This window comes from Periplaneta americana, chromosome 12 (genome assembly GCF_040183065.1).
Source record: "Periplaneta americana isolate PAMFEO1 chromosome 12, P.americana_PAMFEO1_priV1, whole genome shotgun sequence".
NCBI lineage: Eukaryota > Metazoa > Arthropoda > Insecta > Blattodea > Blattidae > Periplaneta > Periplaneta americana.
This window is the reverse complement of record NC_091128.1, coordinates 89,536,504-89,558,732: the sequence shown is the minus strand read 5'-3', so window position 1 is coordinate 89,558,732 and position 22,229 is coordinate 89,536,504. Positions and strand designations below refer to the sequence as shown.

At 35.0% G+C, this 22,229-nt stretch overlaps 1 protein-coding gene across 1 annotated transcript in view; it reads left to right on the top strand.

Annotated features, from left to right (window-relative positions):
• The window catches only part of LOC138710674 (uncharacterized), a 62,929-nt gene extending 40,955 nt beyond the window's left edge, over positions 1-21,974 (top strand). Inside the window, exons 12-19 of the mRNA XM_069841728.1 lie at positions 187-362; positions 1,342-1,567; positions 2,170-2,323; positions 4,566-4,767; positions 10,476-10,658; positions 16,156-16,351; positions 17,643-17,840; positions 20,294-21,974. Of these exons, the coding sequence (XP_069697829.1) occupies positions 187-362; positions 1,342-1,567; positions 2,170-2,323; positions 4,566-4,767; positions 10,476-10,658; positions 16,156-16,351; positions 17,643-17,840; positions 20,294-21,717 (2,759 nt within the window). The 3' untranslated portion in view covers positions 21,718-21,974. The remainder of the gene's footprint in view (positions 1-186; positions 363-1,341; positions 1,568-2,169; positions 2,324-4,565; positions 4,768-10,475; positions 10,659-16,155; positions 16,352-17,642; positions 17,841-20,293) is intronic.
• Positions 21,975-22,229: the final 255 nt, after the last annotated feature.

The window sequence follows — 22,229 nt, the reverse complement described above, 5'->3', positions numbered from 1 at the left end:
TTCACATGGGGTCGTCCTGCTTAGGCCTGAAGTATGGTTGATTAAACAGTAATAATATTCACTATTGTCAGGAATATGATAAAATGTGATGCTCTGTGTAACTGTAGCTTACCTAAAGAGAAATACTTGTTTTAGGTGTAAGGAGGACTATATTTCGTTACATAGAAATTGTGTTACTTTTTGCAGCACTGTGTCATTTATTGGAATGGTGTACTTGTGATGCATCAGAATGTAAATGGCTAGAAAAGGCTCAGGAATTGATTGTAACACTTCAACTTGAAGACAATAAGGAATATAATTCTCAGCTTTTGTTCCATAAATACTTGCTGGCTCGATGCCGCCACTGCTACAGAAATGAACAGGTAGGACATACTATTTCTTGCATACATATGTGAATAAAAGATCTCAGGGCACCCTAGCGTGGAAGTGAAGAGATTGAATTCGACTAATTAGGCCCCCTGAACTTCACTGAAAGGGTTAAATATCAGTTCTATCAAGTTTCTGTACTTGATTAGATACCGGGAAATCCCAATTAGCCTTTGCCCCCCCCCCCAATTTACTATAATAGGTAACTGTATTAACATTATTGGATTTAAGAATGTGTTTAACTCATATTAAATTGTATATTTATTCTAACCCTCTCGTGGGTACTCACCTTGTCGTGGTGAGGGGGCTTAAACTTGTTGTTTAAGCTAACAAGTAACAAAGAGGTACCCACAGAAGCTGCATTAACACCAACGCAGTCCCACTATATTTTTCACTGCTTATGATTCATGGAGTCCCTCAGTGTAAAATTCTCCGGAGGTAAAATAGTCCCTCAATCGGATCTCCGGGTAGGGACTGCACTGAGAGATGCCAAGAATCGTACTAAAGTATATTTATTCTAACAAAAAAAGTTTCTGTTTGGAACACAACTCTGAAAAGATTTGCTGAGTATGCTTGTGACGTGTCATGTTTTCGGCACCAGTTTAATGTGACATTTGCAAATCATACCAAGTAAGCACACAAATCACTATGTTTGTTTCCGGATGAACATAGTTTAATTTGTTTTTGTTAGGATCAAAATTAGAATGGCAGGTATTTAGTTAGTCTCTATGGCCAAAGAAATTGTTAAATAATGTACTGTTTGGTTTATTTTCTTTCTTATTAAGCTCTGAGATGAGATTGTCGATATTGTAAGGCTATTAGAAGACCAGCTTTTTCAACTGCTTCACATGAATCTCAAACATAATTGTTTTAAATGTAGAAATTTTAAATATTTAAACACGGATTCTGAAAATTCTGAATCTGAGGAGGGGAATGTAGGAGATAAAATGTGATCCAAGTTGCTTTTTGTTTTAGTTTTCGGAAATTGAAGAACATTTGAAGAGATTGATTGAATATACCAAACAGGAGAAGCTTGAACATTTTTCACAGAGTGTACTTCATGTGCGAGTAAGGTTGCTGATTGTTCAGTGCATGTTATTGCCTCGTCCCCATACTATAACATTGCCAGACAGGAAATCTGCTCTTAATGAAGCAAGCCTAACATACAGTAATGCTCTCTATCTTCTCAAGCAAATCAAAAGTAAGTACCGGTAATTGTTTCTTATTTACATATTGTATGATTGGTTTCTAATATCTACAGGTATGATCAAATTAAATCGTTCTGATCTCTACTATATGGACGGAAAAGTTATGTTTGTCTCCTCCTTGCCTTCCTTGAGCAGCTATGCACCAAATCAAAATTAAGCTATAGTCACATGTTGCTACTTTCGCTGTACATATTTTTATTGTAACTGCAAAATTTGTATGCCATGTTCACACACAAACCAAAAGTTTACCACTTCCATGACATAACAGAATTTTCCAATGTTTTTTTTTTATTTTTTATTTTTGTAGGTTATTTTACGACGCTTTATCATCTTAGGTTATTTAGCGTCTGTTCCACATGTTACTGTTTGTTCCAAGACCTTATGGAATAAATGTCAAATACAGTAATGTGACCTAACTTGTTTAAATATTAGTCTGATGTGTTTATTGAGAGGAGGGAATATTAATTGCTAATCAATCATAAATATTTTCTGCTTAAGTTTCTTGATGTAATGGGTTGGAAGTTGTTGTTGTGATCAAGTAATAAAGGTAGTGTCAACTCCTTTGTTCGACCTTATAATTAATCTAATTTTGCAGTGACACCAGCTGAGAACACTGAAGTGCTAAGCCTACTATTGGAAATATCCCAGTGGCTGGGTCGATTAAATTTGTATTTATTCTGGCCACGTGAAGCTCGTTGTTTCATGAAAGGAGATCTTATTCTTTCTCAGAAGCTGGGCCTGACTACTAGGTAAGATGATAATGGCTATTGGTTGGTAATATATTGCAAATTGAAAACTACTGAACAGAACTTTATTATTGTTGTAGCATTAAAAATATAGTATGAGTTTACACGTTTATACAAGTCAAAGTTTTGTTATCAATTCCCTGCACCACACTTGCAGATGAATATGTTCTAGAGCAAAATATACTGCCATTCTCCTCCGTTTTCAGATTGACAATAAAAAATAATTCATTGATATGTCATCCATGTGGTTTCCTATTTTTAGAATCAGAACTAATTGAATGCAAGAATAAAGTTATGTCTTTGCTAACACCAAGTTGGTACTGGTAGGCTACTACATACATAAGCTGAGTAATATTCTGTGTGCTCAGTTTTTTCTAGCTCGTAAATATAAAATTCTTGAATAATTTTCAAGAAACAATGTAATGTATAATACAAATCTGGCTTTCAGGTAGTAGCTTCCTGTAAAGCAGGTTTGAATAATTTTAAGGAAAAATTGTTCCGGGGCCGGGTATCGATCCCAGGACCCTTCGCTTAGCGCGCAAATGCTCTTCCGACTGAGCTACCCCAGGAACTATACACAACACCGTCACAATTAGGTATCCACACGACTCAAGTGAGCTGGCAAGATGCCAGAACTCAACTATGTATGTAGTAGCCTACCAGTACCGGGATCGATACCTGGTCCCGGAACAATTTTTTCTTGAAATTATTCAAATATAATGTATACATTTTATTGAAATGAATATACATTTTTTTTATTCCTATGGTAGGTATATATTTGTAGAGTGGTCTTTACTTTCTCATACAGTCCCTTTCTTCTTATAGAAGCTACAGTCACTATAAATATTTATCTTGACATGCTACATCGGTTCCTAGAACCACAGTTGCAATAGGATGGTTCTTTAGGCACTTCTGTTTAAAATCATCCTCATTTTGCAAACACTGTGCGAGAGTACTTCAGTGAAAGATTCTCGAACAGGTGTGTAGTTAGAGATTTCCTTGGACTGTGAACATAGGATTCATCTGAATTTAACTCCCTTCAGATTTCATTGCCTGAGTGATTTATCAAGTCCAAAATTAAAGTGGAGACTAAGGAGAATCTGAAGCATTGCATTGAGGAAGTAACGGAATAAATTTCTCAAAATACAGTAAAATCCCTTGTATCCGGCACCCAAATAACCAGCAATACCAAAACAATAGCACTTTTGGCTAAGCAAAAAAAAAAAAAAAAAAAATTGTCATTCATCCAAAAGAGAAGAATCTGACGAAGATGTGAGTGGTTTTTGTAGATTGCACATGCCGCATATTGTGTTTACTCTTTACACAGTTCACGCATGAAAACATTGACAAAAAAATCGTATGTCCCGGGAGTAGAGGTTAGTATTGGTAATCTGTCACTTGGACCTTGCAAACAATGCGCAGAGATAATGCCTTTCAATTTAACACTTGAACTCGCCCGTTTCGAAAGGGTGTTGGATGAGTCTAAATACGAAAGTGTGAAATTCTCTGTTCCTACAACGTGTAAAAATTTCATTCGAATGATGGATAGTATCATGGCTGTTACTGCTAAGCACTGCTGTTGCACAATGGATTCTGCGAAATGCAAGCAAAATGTTGTTACACTCATCATCGAGTGCTACTTTATAGTATAGTTGCGATGTTGGCTACACTGCTCTTCACGTCACATGACTGACATGACCGCATTTAAAATTGTCATAAGGTTGCAAAAACTTTTAGTATTTTTTACGCTACTATGCATTACTTTATTATAATAATTATGAACTGATACATTACCATATTCAGTACTAAAAATAAACATTGTTCGTATTTCAAAACTTTATTTTTAATTATCTACGTGAAAATTACTCAATTTCAACATAGAAAAAAATGTTTTTGCATACAGTGTGTTTTTACATAACCTATAAACGTATTTTCCAATTAACTGGCACTGACTTTGTCCCACAGTTGCCAGATACGAGGAATTCTACTGTTTACACATAAGTACGTTTAGATGCACAGTAGAATTCTGGAAGCAATGCTTTGGGAAAGGGCAGATGACCATGTTGAATGGAAATAACCACCACCCTACAAATGTGTACATAATATAGCAATAAATTACATATTAATTTCATGTAAACTTGTATGTACATTGTTTCTTTAAAATGGGTAGGCAATTTGTGTACTTCTTAATTAATTTATTATTATATTGATTATTTTATTTGCTTGCTTATTTATTAATTTGCAGGACAGCACAGTTCCTGAATTTACTGGCACACGTGGATATAATGTGTTGTAATGTAGATGACTGTCAAGTAAAACTTCAAGGCATACAATTCTTGCTTCAGCTGGAATGCAGATACCAGCAATATGATGCAGCCAGAAAAGTTCAGGAGAGTGCTATTGATAAAGAACTCTCTTCTCGCCTGAAACAATTGACTCTCGATGCTGTAAGTAAAAAGCAATGTATTTAATATTTTAATAATGTGTAGGCCTACAGCAAGCGTACTTAGAACTTACATGCAATGGATATTGAATAACAGTAATGTAGGCCACTGTGCAAGGTATGCCTTGTACACTTCTGGAACAAAAAATTACTAATTCTGATTAAATGTTTGGATTTAAAGCACAGATGGCACATAAAATTGTCCTGTTTCCTTTTATTTTTATACAGAGTGCTAAAAAATTATCCAATATTTTAGGAAGTACTAGTATGCATCAAAAGAAGAAAATAATGTCTAATAAACATGAGTCCTACAACACATACTTTCTGAGATCTGAACACTTGTTCATAGGAGGTGCTCAATATGACGTCCATTCATGGCAATGCATTCCTCTGCCCTTCGGCGTAAGGAATCTCGCACTCTTTGAAATTGATCTGGTTCTTGTATGTGTTGACATGCTTTGAAGACGCGATCCTGTAGTGTCTGCACATTGTTGATTGGAGTGGCGTAAACCAATTTCTTCATGTGTCCTCATAACCAAAAATCTAGGGGATTTAGGTTTGGGGAACAAACAGGTCAAGGTGTGAGGCTTCCCAGACCAATCCAGCAGCAATACGTTAATAAGAAAGTCCTGATAACAAGCCCCAGTTAATCTCTGTGGTAGCACGTATGACCCTATTAATCTACCACCAAGAACGCCTGCCCATACGTTGATTGAGAATAGATGCTGATGCCTTGTTTCTTCAACTGCATGGGGATTTTCATCAGCCCACACATGCTGATTACGAAAATTCACAACACCATCTCTGCTTAACCCCCACTCATATCTGCAACCAGACTTGTTTTCAGTATTCCTTGCGACATATCATTATTCCATGCCAGGGGTGTCGACTACGGTATGATTATCTGGTAGTCTGCTGTATTGTAGGGCAGAGAAATGCGTTGCCATAAATGGATGTCACATTGAGCACCTCCTTTGAACAAGTGTTCAGATCTCAGAAAGTAGGACCCATGTTTATTAGACATTATTTTCTTGTTTTGATACATACTATCACCTCTTAAAATATTGGATACTTTTTTTAACACTCTGTATAATTCATTTCAGATGTCCTGTGCATAAAAAAACCAACCACATATATTTATATCATTATTTAATTGCTTCTGACACCCTCAAGTAACGTTTGAGCTAGAATACAAAAAAAGTTTATTAATAAAAATACTCAAAAATAGACTTTTGAGTACTTCATACACTTATAAACGCATACGAAAATTACTCTTTGAAGTGAGTGTAAGGGTTAGATTGAAACGAAGTCACTAGTCACTGCCACTGGTGGTAGCCACAAACTGCAGGCTGTTTTAGAGATTCAGTGCAGACATGGTATTCGTCAGGCCACATGCTATTTTAATAGCCATATCTCACTACTTGCAGCTATGTTCGACCACTGTTTATGCCGCATAAATGCAGACACTCACGTTCACCACGTCAATCCTAGCTTCATATTCACTACCTCAGATAATGATTCATTAAATGTTGTCAAACTCATTCGAAAATACTTGGACAATTTATCTTCGTGCTGCTTTAGCTCCTCGAAAAGTATAGTAAACTGGCTATTTTCGCTGTGAGTTTTCAATATTGGATGTACCCAAAAATGGTGCTTTCTTTGTTGTTTATATCAGCATTGTCGTATTATTAGTACTGCGACCAAATCTTCCATATCAGAGTCCATTTTGTTACTGATGAGTGGTTAGAGAAAATAAATGTAGAAAGTGAGGACCATTAGTGGTCGTGTTTAGCCACAGGTGTGGCACCAGGCTTTACTAAAGAGCTATAACACAAACAAGAAGAAAGACATGTTTCATATTTTGTGATAATGTAGTCAGTAATGCTGCCATAGCATGACACAGTCATGTGTTTGTTCTTCATTGTTTCCTTCACTAACAACTTTTTCTGTTTATTATACAAGTAGTAATAATAATAATAATAATAATAACAATAATAATCGAGTGTAATCAGAAAAGTTAATAATTACGATTACCGAATTTAGTACCTACTGTCATTAAATGCTAATTGTCTGTAAAGGTGGGAGCCTTAACCTCACACCACCCTCTGAATTGATTTGCCTTGTTATGTGGTTGACTTTACCTTTTATCATCGAATTTTATTAAGTGATATTTTCAAATATTTGTGCTGTCGTGTTTATCATCAAGCATATTTAAATATCTGCCTAGAATAATATTTTGTAGTTGAATTTATGAAATTGTTACCTAAAACACTTTCATTCATTTATATTAAATTACAGGTTATCTAACGAAAAGTGGAATCTGCTGTCAGCTTTCTGGTTTTGTCGCTATTTATTCTATAAAATACATAGAATATTATATTAAATTAATAAATGACATAATAGGCAATAAATATATGAAGCATGACATGAGGCTTACTACCAAATTTAAATGTACTGCTCGAAGTAACCCTCCACTTTCAACATTCTTTACATTCTTCGAATAAAGGGCTGTGCTCAAATGTCATTAACTCTTTCGTCTGTAAGATTTGTTTACAAGAATAATTTTTCTTATTACACAGATCCCATTGATATCCACTTACGAAGAAGTTTGTAAGTGTATGAATGTGAAGCAACTCGTAATTCTGGATACTTACTTACAAATGGCTTTTAAGGAACCCGCAGATTCATTGCTGCCCTCACATAAGTCCTCCATTGGTCCCTATCCTGTGCAAGATTAATCCAGTCACTATCTTCATATTCCACCTCCGTCAAATCCATTTTAATATTATCTTCCCATCTACGTCTCAGTCTGAAAGATCTTTTTCCCTCCGATCTCCCAACTAACACTCTATATGCATTTCTGGATTCACCCATACATGCTGGGTCGTGCCAGAGAATCAGTCCCATTCCGAGACTTATTGTATGGATTCGTAACAAGCTGTTTTTTATGGTGATGGGTTGTTAGCCCTTCACCCAACCCACAAGCTGGAGGACCACCCCTTATCGGCTGTCTACAACTGCATATTCAATATATTCGCAGCTACCCTCCCTATCTGGAGGCCATCTCCTCTATCCACAACCTGAGAACGTGCCATGCAGTGGTGATAGGGACCCACAATACATGGGTTTCTGGATACTGTCTTCTAAAACTTCGCTTCAATTTCTTGTAACCTTTATTTCTCACTACATGTTCAACAATAAACATTTTGTGTGCTACAGTGAAAGCCAATTCACTTTCTTTATTTGCCAAACACACTCACTCATATACAGGCTGTATCAAAACTCGACAGCAAAACTTCAGGAATGGATTCCTCATATATAGAGAAGAAAAAATGTGTGTTACAAGATGCATAATTACAGAGTTATCCGAACTTTTATTAGTGTCAGTGCATGCCAACATGCCTTCATCACCGAACTAAAATGAGAGACTCTGGTTACAATTGTTACATGAGTAATCATGTTGCGAATTAAATTGATGTTGACCTGAATACCTCTTAGCACCTGCAAATGATTTCCCGTAGTCTCAGGCACCTTAATGCACAATATCTTGGGCGCTGGATTGGTCGACATGGACCAATTGCTTGGTTCTGATTTAAACCCCCTGAACTTTTACCTTTGGGGACACTTAAAGTCTTTGGTGTGTTCTACTGCTGTATGTGATGAACTAAATCTCCATGCACACAGCCTGTTAGACAGTATGCGCTACACCAGGCATTTTTTATCATGTTCGGCACTCATTGTGAAGATGAGCGGAGGTCTGTATTCAGGCAGGATAAGGTAACTTTGAATATTTCATCTGATATGTGAACAAAGTGCTCCAACTGGTAAGTCTGATAGTTCTGTAACTGCATTTTCGGACCCATGTTGTAATATACTTTTTTTCCCTCTCTATATGAGGAATCCATTTCTGAAGTTTTGCTGTCGAGTTTTGATACACTCTGTATAATGTCGCAGTGAACACAACATGCGACCAGTACATCTGCATTGCATCGAATTGGGTGGTTCCCTGTCACACCTTTCTCCATCGCTTCTTGCTTATCGGGGTACTTGAAATTAGTATATACTATAATAATTACTGGTATAGTTATTTTTTATTCAGCCATATGAACTCCGTCATTGATCCTGGTGGTCATAACTAGATCGCCTGCAAATGAAACTTGTGGAAAATAACAAGTCAAATTAAGTTAGGTTGTCAAAGAAGATCTGTCCTGCAACCCAAGCAGAATTGATAAACTTCAAGAAAGGGAGTCAGAATCGAGATCTTGGAAGAGTTATTGGAAATAAACTCACATTACAGAAAGGTGTTAGTGTTCTCTCTATAAAGCACAGCATTCACATGGTCACAAGGAAAAAAGGGTAACAATGAAGGTGAAGAAACCGTGATGAAACCGAAGGGTGTAATAGATTACAATAATGATGTATTTTGAGTTGACCATCAAGTCAGCATCAGGATGAAGTCTTATATTCCTTCCCCATTATGAGGAAATATGTAAAAAAGACTACAGAAATGTTTCTGTTCATAAAATGGTTATGGTACTTTTCAACTTTTCAGTGCCTATGTGCACGTAAGACTTTGAAGGGAAGCAAATCCAGGAAGGAAAGGAACTAGGTTATACAAATCTTCGGCTAGACCTGGAAGCAGACTTTTTATAGGGAGTTAACCTTGCCTAACTGCAATGTTAGTGGGAGGGGAAGGGATGCTGAAGTTGTGCCGACAATATTACAAGCGAAGTATTGGGCTCATTTCCCCCATCATATACCTATCATTCACACAAAAAGAAGCCAGCGAGAATCTGCAAAGTTCTTAAATCTCACAAGAAACAAACGAAATAACGTGGAAGTGCAAACAATGTTTTGTGCTGAAATCTTTCGAAGCGTACCATACTGTTCAAAATGTAACCAAATTATGAGTATAATATCACAATTTGTAGTAAAAGCGTGTTTATTGCAAACGATCTCCACCTGCCTTTAAATGCCACTAATCGCACACTACTAACTCACTGTCTGCGCGTGGGGATTTAAATAGAGATTCCAGCCAAGACTTAACGGTAGCAACAAGCAAACCTTTAGATGTATGTATGATGTATGCATGCATGCGTCAATAATTATATATCCAGAAGAGGGACAATTGGTGGCTGTTTAGAACTGTAGACACCTGTCATATTTTTTTTGTGTTCCAGAAACATACTTTGCAAAAAAAAAAAAAAAAAAAGGAATGATCATGTTACTGAATTTTTAATTGTTCATTTTTTGATTGTGATATAGTTAAAATGTGTCAATTATGATTATTTTATCACGTATAGTCTTAGACACAAAAAATGACTGCTCTCCTGCCCTGTAGCATGAATTTTTTCTAAGTCCGCTTCGGGCAGTGCCTGGTTCACATGACTAGGGAAAGGATATTTATTTTGCACCTAATGTACTCCTTCAATAATTTTTCGTTATAGATTATTCATAACATTTGACCTATAAATAGACAGAAAAAGCAACAAACAAACAAAACAAAGGAAAAACAGAGCAGAGTCATGCATAATAAATTCCTTCATGTGTAAACCTATGCTCTCACGGAATCAACCAAAGTCTTCCGAAGGGGACTTAGTGAATGGCAGCTGATCATTTTTTGTGTCTAAGGCTGTACAATAATAGGAAAAATTCAGTACCAGTAATTAAAGATGTTAAGAATTTAATTCATATATAATTTTATGGTAACAGATGAAGCTGAATCAGTTCAGAGATTCGTCCATACGGAATAGAAACAGTCCTTGTGGCTCACCTAATTTACGTAAAATGAAATTTGTTTTACCAGAATTTATAAATCATGAAAGTGACTGCAAATGTGGTATGTGTAATATACCAGCACTTCAAACACTTGTATTGGACTTCACATATATTCAGGTAAGTTACGTTTATATCCTATAACTTCACACATTATTCCAACAGAATATGGGCGATTTCACACTCTTATTTGCACAATTGAGCTGTAAGTTACAGTAACTTTACATTATTGTGATTAATATGTTTACAAGATAGTTTCAGTCAATAACTTATTTCTTATATTTGATATGACTTAATAAACAATCATGTTTTATTAATAGTTTTCTTTAACTGGACTAACATTTCCGACTTGATAGTCATCATCAGGTCTTTTTTTTTAATATTTTCATTTATGAACACACAAACATTGAAACTAATTTCTTAAATAAAATTATATATGAATATGTACAATTACATTTTCTTAATATGCCGTAGTTTTAGTATTTGATTTGAATAATTTCATATTCATTTAAACATCTTAAAAAAATATTACATGATGAGTCTTTCTACGGTAAAAGATTCCCGATGTAAAATAGGAAAGATTGGAGAATGCTGGGTTTGTAGTGAAAGACCTGCCCTTGATCAGAAAACTGTGAATGAATGTTAATAGTGATTATATGTGCAATATATTAATATGTGCCACCATGGTGGTCTAGTGGCTAGAGCACTGGACTTATAATCCTGTGAACCTAGGTTCGATCCCCGACATATTCGATTTATAACTTATGTTGGGCAAGCCCATGATCCAGGTAACACAGGGATTTTATTTAAGACACTGGTTCCCCTGTGGCATCCCAACAAATCTCCATTATTATTTTATCTCATCACAGGCGTAATGTATACCAGCCACCTATGGTGCAGCCTGGGCAACAACTCTGTCGGTAAATTGGTCTACACATCTGACTTCATATGGGTGAATGACGAAAAGTCAAGTACCCTCCATTATCAGAAAATATACTGTATATACAGTAATACTTCATTTATATGTTTTTATGGGGATCTGAAGAAAAAACGTTAACTGAAATGACATTTGATTGTATGTGAAATAGGATAATTGATAACATGTGATTATTTTATAAAAAAAAGTCTGTTAGAAACACACTTCCTCTTTCTTCCACTCATTGGGATTCAAAAACAAATCAGCAACCTTCTCGTCATATCAGGTTGAGTCTACTGTAAAAATATTTTCAGTTTGGAGGGGTGTTAGAATAGTTGTATTCAGTGTGGTCACAGCTTTGGATCTACATCCTCGTTGTTTAAAATGTTCCATTTCTTCCCACTGGCGCATAACCAATTTACTGAAGCTAGTACGTGCAGAAACAAGAATGGACAACTTCGAATTTCCAGAAATTTCAAAGCCAGCCACATCTTAACAATGAACACACATTATACCATATTTACGTAATTATAATAGGCACCTTTTTTTGTGGCAAAATTACATCTTCAGAAACTGGGGTGTGTTTTATATTCAGTCACTCAAACTCAAATTAAAATTAACGCTCTATTTACATTACAAGATATGGTGAGAAACAGCTGACAGAAATGGCCACAAGGAGTTCGTGTTTTCTCGTCTTTTGCGCACTTTTCATTCCTAATTTCTTGTCCATTTTTTGACAAAAATCACTAATAATATTTTTAACTACTAGAACTACTTAATAACATTTTTTTTCTTTTATTGTGAGATTTTATGAATGTAACTCTCAACAATTGCGCGTCTTTAATTAAACCAAAATAATTTACCACAATAATTACTGTTGAAAGAGTAGCATGACGTTAGTCATTGTCAATCAATGTTCTGACACCAACCCAGACCTATCGACTAGGAGTTCCAGCTTTGATATTACAAATGAGGGTGATTATGATGCATAACAAGAGTGCCTTTATAACCTGTCTTCATAATATAATTTTGAGGACCTAACATTCTTAATGTGCTAAGTGCCTAAAACAACTTTCTGAGATATTGATGAAAAACACACTGCGAAATGCAAGTTGAAATACCTACAACACCATCTTTTGGCGCACAAATGAGTCACTTACAGTTGAGCTACGACAAAGACAATTTAAGTTTGAATTTTGAATTCATTTTATGTGTATTCCAATAAATAATTGATAATACGAAAATGTAAAGTCTTGCTTGTTCATTCTTTGACTTACTTATTGTAGCAAAATATCAAAAATTATTTTACTAATACATACCGGTATTAGTGAACGTTTTCGCTCTTATTATGGGCATCATCAGACTAATATAGTAGATATCTATATAAAAGAAAGTAAATCCATGTTAAACATATTGCAATAAACAAGTATAAAAGTTTAAAACAAGCATGAATTAACATTAAATGATTAAAAATGATTGACAAAATTACATGTGAAATGTATTGGTAAATTATGCATATTTAATAAACATACTAAAAAATTGTCTATATAAGACGAGTTAATTTTTTTACGAACCAGTGCTTTGCTATCATCACTAAGTTTGTTGTGGGTAAATTATTAAATGTATACTTTACACAACAATGTTGTTGTTTTCTAATGCCAGGCATTTGACAATAAAGTCATTTGACCTCTTGCACTCCAATACTTACACAACAATATATGACTGTGGGAAATAACTGTAAGTAGTCACTGTTTATCTTGTTTATTAATTTTCCTGTTTAAATTAGACAATTGAAGAGTCCACTGCAAAAATGATGGATGTCATTTGGAATACATTTTGCAGGAGAAGCAATTGAAAGTTTGAAATACTTAGCGCTCAAAGCTTAACTGTGATTTTCCGATCATTACTGGACAATGACTATCAGTGTTAATGCCATATAACTCTCTATGTACACTCTATATGTCTTAAGCTATGCATTGACAGTCGTGGTTCATTTTCGACAAGAAAGTGACATCCATCATTCTTGCAGTGGACTCTTCAATTTAGTATGATTATATTCTCATATGGATGTTCCTTCCTTAGATTGAATAAAATGAAATTAAGAATTGGCACTTAGCATATTTGAAATGTTGGTCTTCAATTTTAATCTTGAGTGCTTTTTAGCACACACAGATGCGTATTATATTCTCCAGTTTTTTTTTTTTTTTATTTTTTTTTTTTTTTACGATAAAAAAATTGGTGTATGTATTATATTTGATGGCGTAAATACATGATTTTCGCGTTCCTATATTTTAGTTACATGGCAAACCAAATTTCAAGAAAATTTAATTAGAACGTATAAATGAAGTTTTGTACCAGTTTAAAATACGATCATGTAAGTGTGAAAAACGTATAACTGAAATAAATTAACATGGAAAATATAGGAATGGAGTAGGAAAAATAATTAAACTAAGAAAACTACCACCTATAACAGCTATAACTTTGCCGAGATTTCAGAAAAGAAAAACATGTAAGTGAGAAACTTAAAACGTTTAAATGAAGTTTTACCATGTGATGTGCATTATATTTTTTACAATATTATATTGTTCTTGTGTGATCCTATCTTAAGGGGAGGTGGTACACCCTATCTCCGCAATGTTAAATTTGCTATCTTTATGTATCGAATATGAATGAGGTCTCGCCCACCTCATTGCATATTACATGGCTAGTATGAACTAGTCTTCTTCTTCTTCTTTTTCTTTTGTGGGCTCTTCCACTCTTCAGCGGTTGCCCTGAATTCCCTTCCGCCATCCTTCTCGATCCCGCCAATCCTCCTCCTGCATATGTCGGTCCTTCATCATTTGCATGACACCGGCTTTCCATGTTTTTCTTGGTCTCGCATGCTTCCTCCTTCCCCGAGGTGACCATTCCAGAATAATCTTTGGCCATCTTCCTTCTTTCATCCTTTTTACGTGGCCATACCATTGAAGAGTTCGTTTTTCGATTCTTTCAATTACCGACTCTTCCATCTCCATCATTTGCCTCACATCCTCATTCCTTCTCCTTTCCAGTCTGGATACTCTAGCAGCTCTTCTTATTCCCTCCATCTCTGTCGCTTGTATCTTACACTTCTGACGTTCAACAAGTGCCCATCCCTCTGCCCCGTATGTTAGTATAGATTCAACTATAGAATTCTCTTCTTCATTTGTTTGGAAATGGATCTACTCCACAGTACCCCATTCAGCATCTTTATTGCCCTTCTTGCCTGTTGCACTCTGTGATCTACATCTGCTTCACAGCTCCCAGACTCTTGGATAATAGACCCCAAATACTTAAAATGTCTCACAGATTTAATTGTTCCTTGCGGTAGGATAATATCTCTTCCACTATTGCCCACAATGAGGTATTCAGTTTTATTCATATTAATGCAAAGACCTCCTATATCAAAGGCTTCCATCAACCTCCTCAACATGAACTTAGCATCTTCACGACACTGAGCAATTAATACCTGGTCGTCTGCAAATAGTAGAGAATGTATTGTTTCATGTCCAATTGGAACTCCCATACCTTTACACGATCGATTCCATCTCTCTAAGACTTGCTGAATATATATTTTGAAGAGGGATGGGGACATGCCACATCCTTGCCTCAGACCCTTTGTTGTTGGAAATGGAGTTGACAGCCTTTTCCCTACCTTGACTACAGCTCGACTCTTCTTGTATAATTTTTTAATTACTGTTATCAGAGATGTCCCGATGCCAATATTTTCCATTGCTCCCCACAGATTGTTAATTGGTATAGAGTCGTACGCTTTCTCAAGATCGATAAAAACTAAATGAATTTCTTGGGCTTTAGCATATGATTTTTCAGTGATCTGTCTTATATCAAATATATGATCCATACAAGATCTACGTGCAGTAAAACCAGCCTGATCCTCAGATATTCTTCCCTCAATTGCTATTTCTAATCTATCCTTTAAAATTGCACTAAAAATTCTACTTATAGAGGACATAACACTAATACCTCTATAATTATTAGGATCCTTCCTATCTTAATCTTTCTTCCTTAATCGAACCCAGAAAGGAGTTTGGCCGGCGTCGTGGATCATGTCCCGGCATGGCTCAGTTGGTTAAGAGCACTCAGCGCGCACGGCTGAGAGGTCCTGGGTTCGATTCCCGGTGCCGGTACGAATTTTTCTCGTACTTAATGGTATTGCTATCTTTATTTTGGATTTTCTCTAAAACTACCAATCCTAGGACGATGAAATTTGGTACACTTATATAATGATGGTTTCTGTATTGATTGAGATTTTTGTAAATGGATCAGGACACATACACATTATATTTTAACCTGCCATGGTGTACCACCTACCCTTAAAATAATTTACGATATGAAGGTGAATATAAAATGTACTTCTGAAATTTAAGATTAAAATTAAAAGATTTTTTTTTTTTTAGTTATGTTTTTACGTTTGTGGTAATGTCTATATTTGTTTATGTATTTGATTTGTGATATATCATGTGGTGTGTAGATTGTAATTTTATAGGCACTATATGATTGATTGTGATTATTATTATTGACAGTTATTCAGGATATTGATTGAATTAGTGCCGCTTAATCTTTTTCAGGATATATTTAGTTTAATTTGGTCGTTTAGTTACATGAAGCATTGGTAATGTATTTAAACTTTTTCGATCTACATTTGTTTAATTTATTTTATAGGCTCAGCTATACAGAAATCAGTCTGAACTAGAGAGAGCTCTAGAGTTCTTTGAAGGTGGGATACAACTCTATCAGCAACTGTTGGATCTACAAAAGAATATCATCAACAAGCTGATTTATGAAATTGAGGAACTGACATTAGATCAGACTGAAAACAAAGAGTATTTGTCACTTTTGCTTCATCCTTTAAAACTAGGTAATACTGATACTCTTGATTCTTCTTATTGATGTACATCAGTGGCGACTCATGATATTTTTTGTATGTAGGATTGACGACTGATGACCAAGACAGAAACTAATATTAATAATAATATAATATTAATAACAATAATAATAATAATAATAATAGAGCATGCAAAATAAATACAAGTTGGCCTATGTTAGTCTTTGACTCACCATTCTGGAATTTACAATTTATTAGTAGTGAAGTTCAATTCTCCTCCCCTTTTTAGTTGCGAATATGGCTCCTAAGCCATTGTACTGCCCAATAGTTACCGATGTTCTGTTGTACGTTTGCGCAATTAATTTCTTTCTACAGTTAAATTCTTCTAAACGAAATACAACTTCAGATATTCTTTCGGCTGTCCTGTCATCTGAAAGTCCTGTTAATTCTTGTATTTATTATAGCTTATTTTATTTATTTTTATGTAATTTTGTTTTTTATATTATATCATTTTAAATTATTTATTATTTTGTTTATTCTGTTCTTTTAAAATGACCAATGAACTGCATTTAAGGAGGCTATAAAGGTACTTGAAAATTCTTATTGTAGTCTTTGACAGCATCTCCACCACCCAGAAAGAAGGGTCGTAGTATTAGGATACGCGGTCATATCCTCAAACGTGGCTAAACTAAAGCCTTACTCCGCCCTCTGCACCCTCCCCTGTCCACTAACTTCACTGCTAGAAATACTGTTTGCTATAAGATATTTGTATGGTTCCTCGGAAATTATTTCTGAGCTGTGCAGTAGCGACAACTCATGACAGAAAGGGGAAGCTTAAAGGAAATTAATACGTTGGGACGCATTGAAAATAAAAATCTGTAATTAAAATGTTTTCTATCCTAAGAGACACGAAATTAAACTGTAGGATCATCCTCATATTCTTCATGGAGGAATCACCACTGATGTACATATCTATTATGATATACATTTAGTTGTCGATGATTCTTGTATGATTTTAACTTCAAACAGTATTTTTATATATTGTTTTTCATTATTTATTGATAATCGTAATAAATTTATTACAAATGCCTCCGGGCTTTACTTATATTCAAAGAAAGACATGACAAATATTTTTACCACCTTCAGTGTGACTTAAACCTGAGAACCTCGATTTTAATGACAAGCATTGAAACCATTTGATCCAAGGATAACGATAGGTCATTATAATATTGTAGGCTTAGTTTAGTTATTGTCACCATGAGTTTGAATATGTGACCTTGCAGTTATGCTACAAAATTAAATTAATATTTTAATTGTGTTTCAGGTTACATCCATGTGACAAAAAGTTATGCAGATTTTTTGGGTGCAAGCAGTTCCTACGACTTAGCTTTGAAAGTAAATTCTAATGCTTTGCAAGAGATGCAGAAATTGAAAATGATGTACCCTCATTTGGCAGTAGATGTTATGAATCAGACATTATGTATTAAACAAGCTAAAATTCTTGCACCAGCTACAAAGAAGAGTAAGTAATTTAGTTTATGAAATTATTAAAGTAATTAATACATTTTTTCGTGTTAATAGAAGAATTAAGTGATGTCAATTTAAATTTTTTATTAAAAACTACTTTGAATGGTTATATACTACCGTATTTTCTCAAATACCCTGCGCACTTTTTTTTTTTCCGAAATATACGTGTATACATTGTGTGACTTATTGGAAATAAAATTGGCAATATTGCCCGATTCTCCTCCCTTGCAAATCTGAAAGTAGGAGCTCATGCCATTATCTTCACGTGCTGTCCCTTTAAGATTACAGGATCAAAACCACATAGCACTTTCACCCTTCGTATTATCCAGATTTTTTCTTATCTGGATTGCCCTTGCCAGATAATCAGGACTCTACTCTACGTGTGTCAGAATCAAGTTCACGTGTGATAAGTGTATAGTTTGTGCATCTTATATTTTCTGCGGATTCATGATTCATGGACAAACATATCGCTTCCCCTTGTTGAAAAGAGCTTAAAAAAATGTAGCGTCTCCGATCAACTGGATAAATTGAGGACGATTGTATATGGAGAAGTGAGAGTAAGACGATTGCCCGGGCGACAATGATGATGGTGGTGATGAAAACAGCGCAGAATGAATAAGTTAATTTAGAGGACAGAAAAAAGTGTGTTACCACACGATACAGGTTAGTTTGGTCTGAAGTATGGATGACGTCACAGGTAAATGCACAATAACATAAATGCACTACGAGAGGCCAGCAATACAAGTAGGAACCAACAAATGAAGTTCAGTGTCAACTTCTAGTCGTATGGTGCCCTTCTGCAGATGGTAGTGTTGTATAAAAGTGATTGAAAATGCCTAAGTCGAAAATTAAACAGTCTAAGAAATAAATATGGAAGAGGGATTTTGATTCCACAAGGGGAAAATATTTTCTGTACAATGTGCAAATGTGAAATTAAAATACGTAGGAAATATTACATAGAGTGGCATTGTAACAGCAAGAAACGTACCTCTAACATCTTGTGACACTGAAAGAAGCTTTTCGATGTTGAAAAACTGTTTGAGCGAGAGGCGTCGAACTTTCTCTATCGTTAATTTACAGATGTATATTGTGGTTCAGTGTCATGCATCCTTTAATCATCCAGATGGTAGCAGTTAACATTTGAGATAAGTTTTTAAATCATCATAACTATATTACAACTTCATTCCAGTATTTATAGATCAATTGAATGGAGTGATGAGGTTCTCATTACCAGACTGTACTCTCTTGCCTTTGTTTATGTAAGTGAATGATAACAGCATAGTCCATTGACACTAACTTAAGGCAAAACGCATATTTTTCCGCCCTTTAGTAATGATAGATATTTATTAGAATATAACTCTTAGAATCATACAAAATAAAGGTAGTTAATTTACTGACGCATGCCATTAATATTGCAGAATATCGTGTGTAAATAGCTGATTAAGCAAGACAACTGATATGCGTGCAATGATGTGCATAGGATGGGTTTGTAATGTGTGCTGTTTCAGGATAAAATTTATTAAAAATTTATTGTTAACTGAACTGTATTGTATAATTTCAAGGAAAAATTGTTCCGAGGCCAGGTATCGATCCCAGGACCCTTCGCTTAGCGCGCGAACGCTCTACCGACTGAGCTACCCCAGGAACTATACACAACACTGTCACAATTTTTCCTTTATATCCACATGACTCAAATGAGCTGACAAGATGCCAGAACTCAACTATGAGTGTATAGTTCCTGGGGTAGCTCAGTCGGTTGAGCATTTGCGCGCTAAGTGAAGGGTCCTGGGATCGATACCCGGCCCCAGAACAATTTTTCCTTGAAATTATTCAAACCTGCTTTACAGGGAGCTACTACCTGAAAGCCAGGTTTGTATGAACTGTATTGTGTTTAATTGCTTTTAATTGGTCGTGAATACATTTGTTAAAAGTTTTATTTTTGTATCTTTTTTGCTTTTCTCCCTTTAAAAAATGGTGTACTGCTTATTGAGGGCATGGGATATTCGAGAAAATACGGTACTTCAGGCAGAGAGAATTTAACGAAATTATTTTGTGATGTTTTGAAGGTTGTAAGGTAATTTCCTTGGAAAATGAAAACAATATTACCAATTATCAATTCATCTTGACCATCTGTTCAAATAGCTGTTACTGTATCATCATTGTAATCGTCATTATTCTCATCATTGTGATCATAATCACCATCACATTTCACTGGCATGAGTTTTAGTTTCTGTTTATCTTCTTTCTTTCCTGTACTGTCCTACTAGGTCATGTTTTCTTTGCTTGAATCAGTTATTGTTCTAGTTATTTTAAGAACTGTATTAAAAGAGCAAAATAATTGTAGGACAATCATTTATCTCAAATTAATGTTTGCACATGTAATAAACTGCATTTTTTCTCTTTCGTTATTTATTATCTTTGCTAATGCTTTCTTTCCTCTTCTCACAGTAGAAGACGAGGAAGAAGATCAGTATGCATCACACATCGCATCAGCAAATCTTCAACTTGCAGATCAATTTGCAAAGACTCCCTTGAATCCAAGTTCGTCGGTAGTAAGAATATTTCCTGTACCTTTGTCTACTTGTAATTCAAATGAAGTTGATGATCGTACAGTGATAGGAAAACCAAGGAAATTATTCCTGCCTGGTGGTGAAGACGAGATTGAAGATAAAGAGAATAAAGGAGAATCTAGTGTTAAATCTGTCCAGAATAGGATTCGTGTTGCAAAGTGCAATCAGCCAAAACAAGTGACTGTCTATGAGGATTCACCTGTTACAGATAAAAAAACTAAACCTCGAAATAGTAATATGAAAGAGAGAAAGACTGTACGAACAGCAAGGAAAAAAACATCACCTCTTACTCAGAGAAATCTCCGGTCAAAACGTACTATAACTGAGCATGAATCACTTTCGAAAGTTTGTCAGGCACTTGAATTCACCATTGACAGCCCTGTTCTAAAAATACCTCTTTCTTCAAAAAGAAAAATTAAACAAAAGTCATGTTCTAAAAATATCAAATCTGTAAATGAAAGTGAATCTGATCTAGATATGTTCTGTAGTGATGAAATATTTTGTACAGAAACGGTTACACCAGTTTCAAAACAGAGAGTAACATCAAATGTGAATTCAACCACATCAGAAATTATTCAAGACATGACAGTAACTAAACCTTCTGTAACATATTCAAGAATGAAGAAAACTCATTTTAGTGACAGAAATGCTGGAAATAAAATGAATATATCTTTTTCACCAGAGAGAAATAACTGCAAAAAATTACAAAATGATGAAAAAGAAGACGGCAAAGTAGAAAAACTGAAACTGTCTCATTTTGTTAACATTAAAGAAACTGCAAAGACGAAGACAAAGACGAAACTGACACTATATGATGGTTCAGAGAAAATATCTGCATTGACTAAAAGACAGGTGAAAGGAAGAGAGAATTCTAATTTGAGTACGTCATCTGTACAACAAAAACAGGATGGAGCATTTGTTACAGCCATGGAAAGTCTGTCTCTTCATAGTGTAGAAGGATTACATGATAATGAAGATAATGCACTGAAACAAGTTAAGGAAGAGAACAGTGTAGGAAGAACTAAGAATTGTGCATCATTCCTCTTCTCACCATCATCAACAAGTAATATTCTTGATGATACTCTTGTACCAGAGTCACCTCCCCCAAAGGATACTGACGTGAATAAAATAAGTATAATTGTACCTTCATCTTCTCCAGAAGAAAGTATTGAAATGAAACAAGAAACGAGAAAGCTATCTAAAGGAAAAAAAGGCTATACATCAAATAAACCTAAGAGTGTTGTAAATTCAGCTTCTAAGAGAACAAAATTACCGCTCAGACATGCTTTCATATTGAATTAAAATTACCTGGCATTGTTATGTCCAAAGATAATATTGAAGTAAACAAAATATATGCAATTACACCATCACTATTTCAAGTCGAAAATACAAAGAACTTGGAAGCCGATGATAGCAAAAGAAGGCTTTGACTGTCCATGTTGAAGATAGTCTGCATTTCATGATTTTAAATAATGGAAGAAGCTTTTGTAATTTATATTGTAGACAGTAACATGTTTGTTGTAGTGTTTTTACTTTGTAATAAAGAATGTTTTAATGAATATCTTCTGATAACAGTAATTTGTGATATAAGAGAGTAACCTTACATTTTATCTATGAGTGGACAGTTTAGCACTTGAAGCGAAGCTGAGGGTGACAATTTCCATGAGCGCATAAAATCTGTTTATTCTCATGTGCTATACAATAATTTATACATTAGGGGAAACTGTTGTATCTTCAGCATAATGTACCTTTGAACACTTTTTGTTTCTAATTTTTTGCTGCTACCTAGAGGGCTCAAACTGAAGTAATGTAGA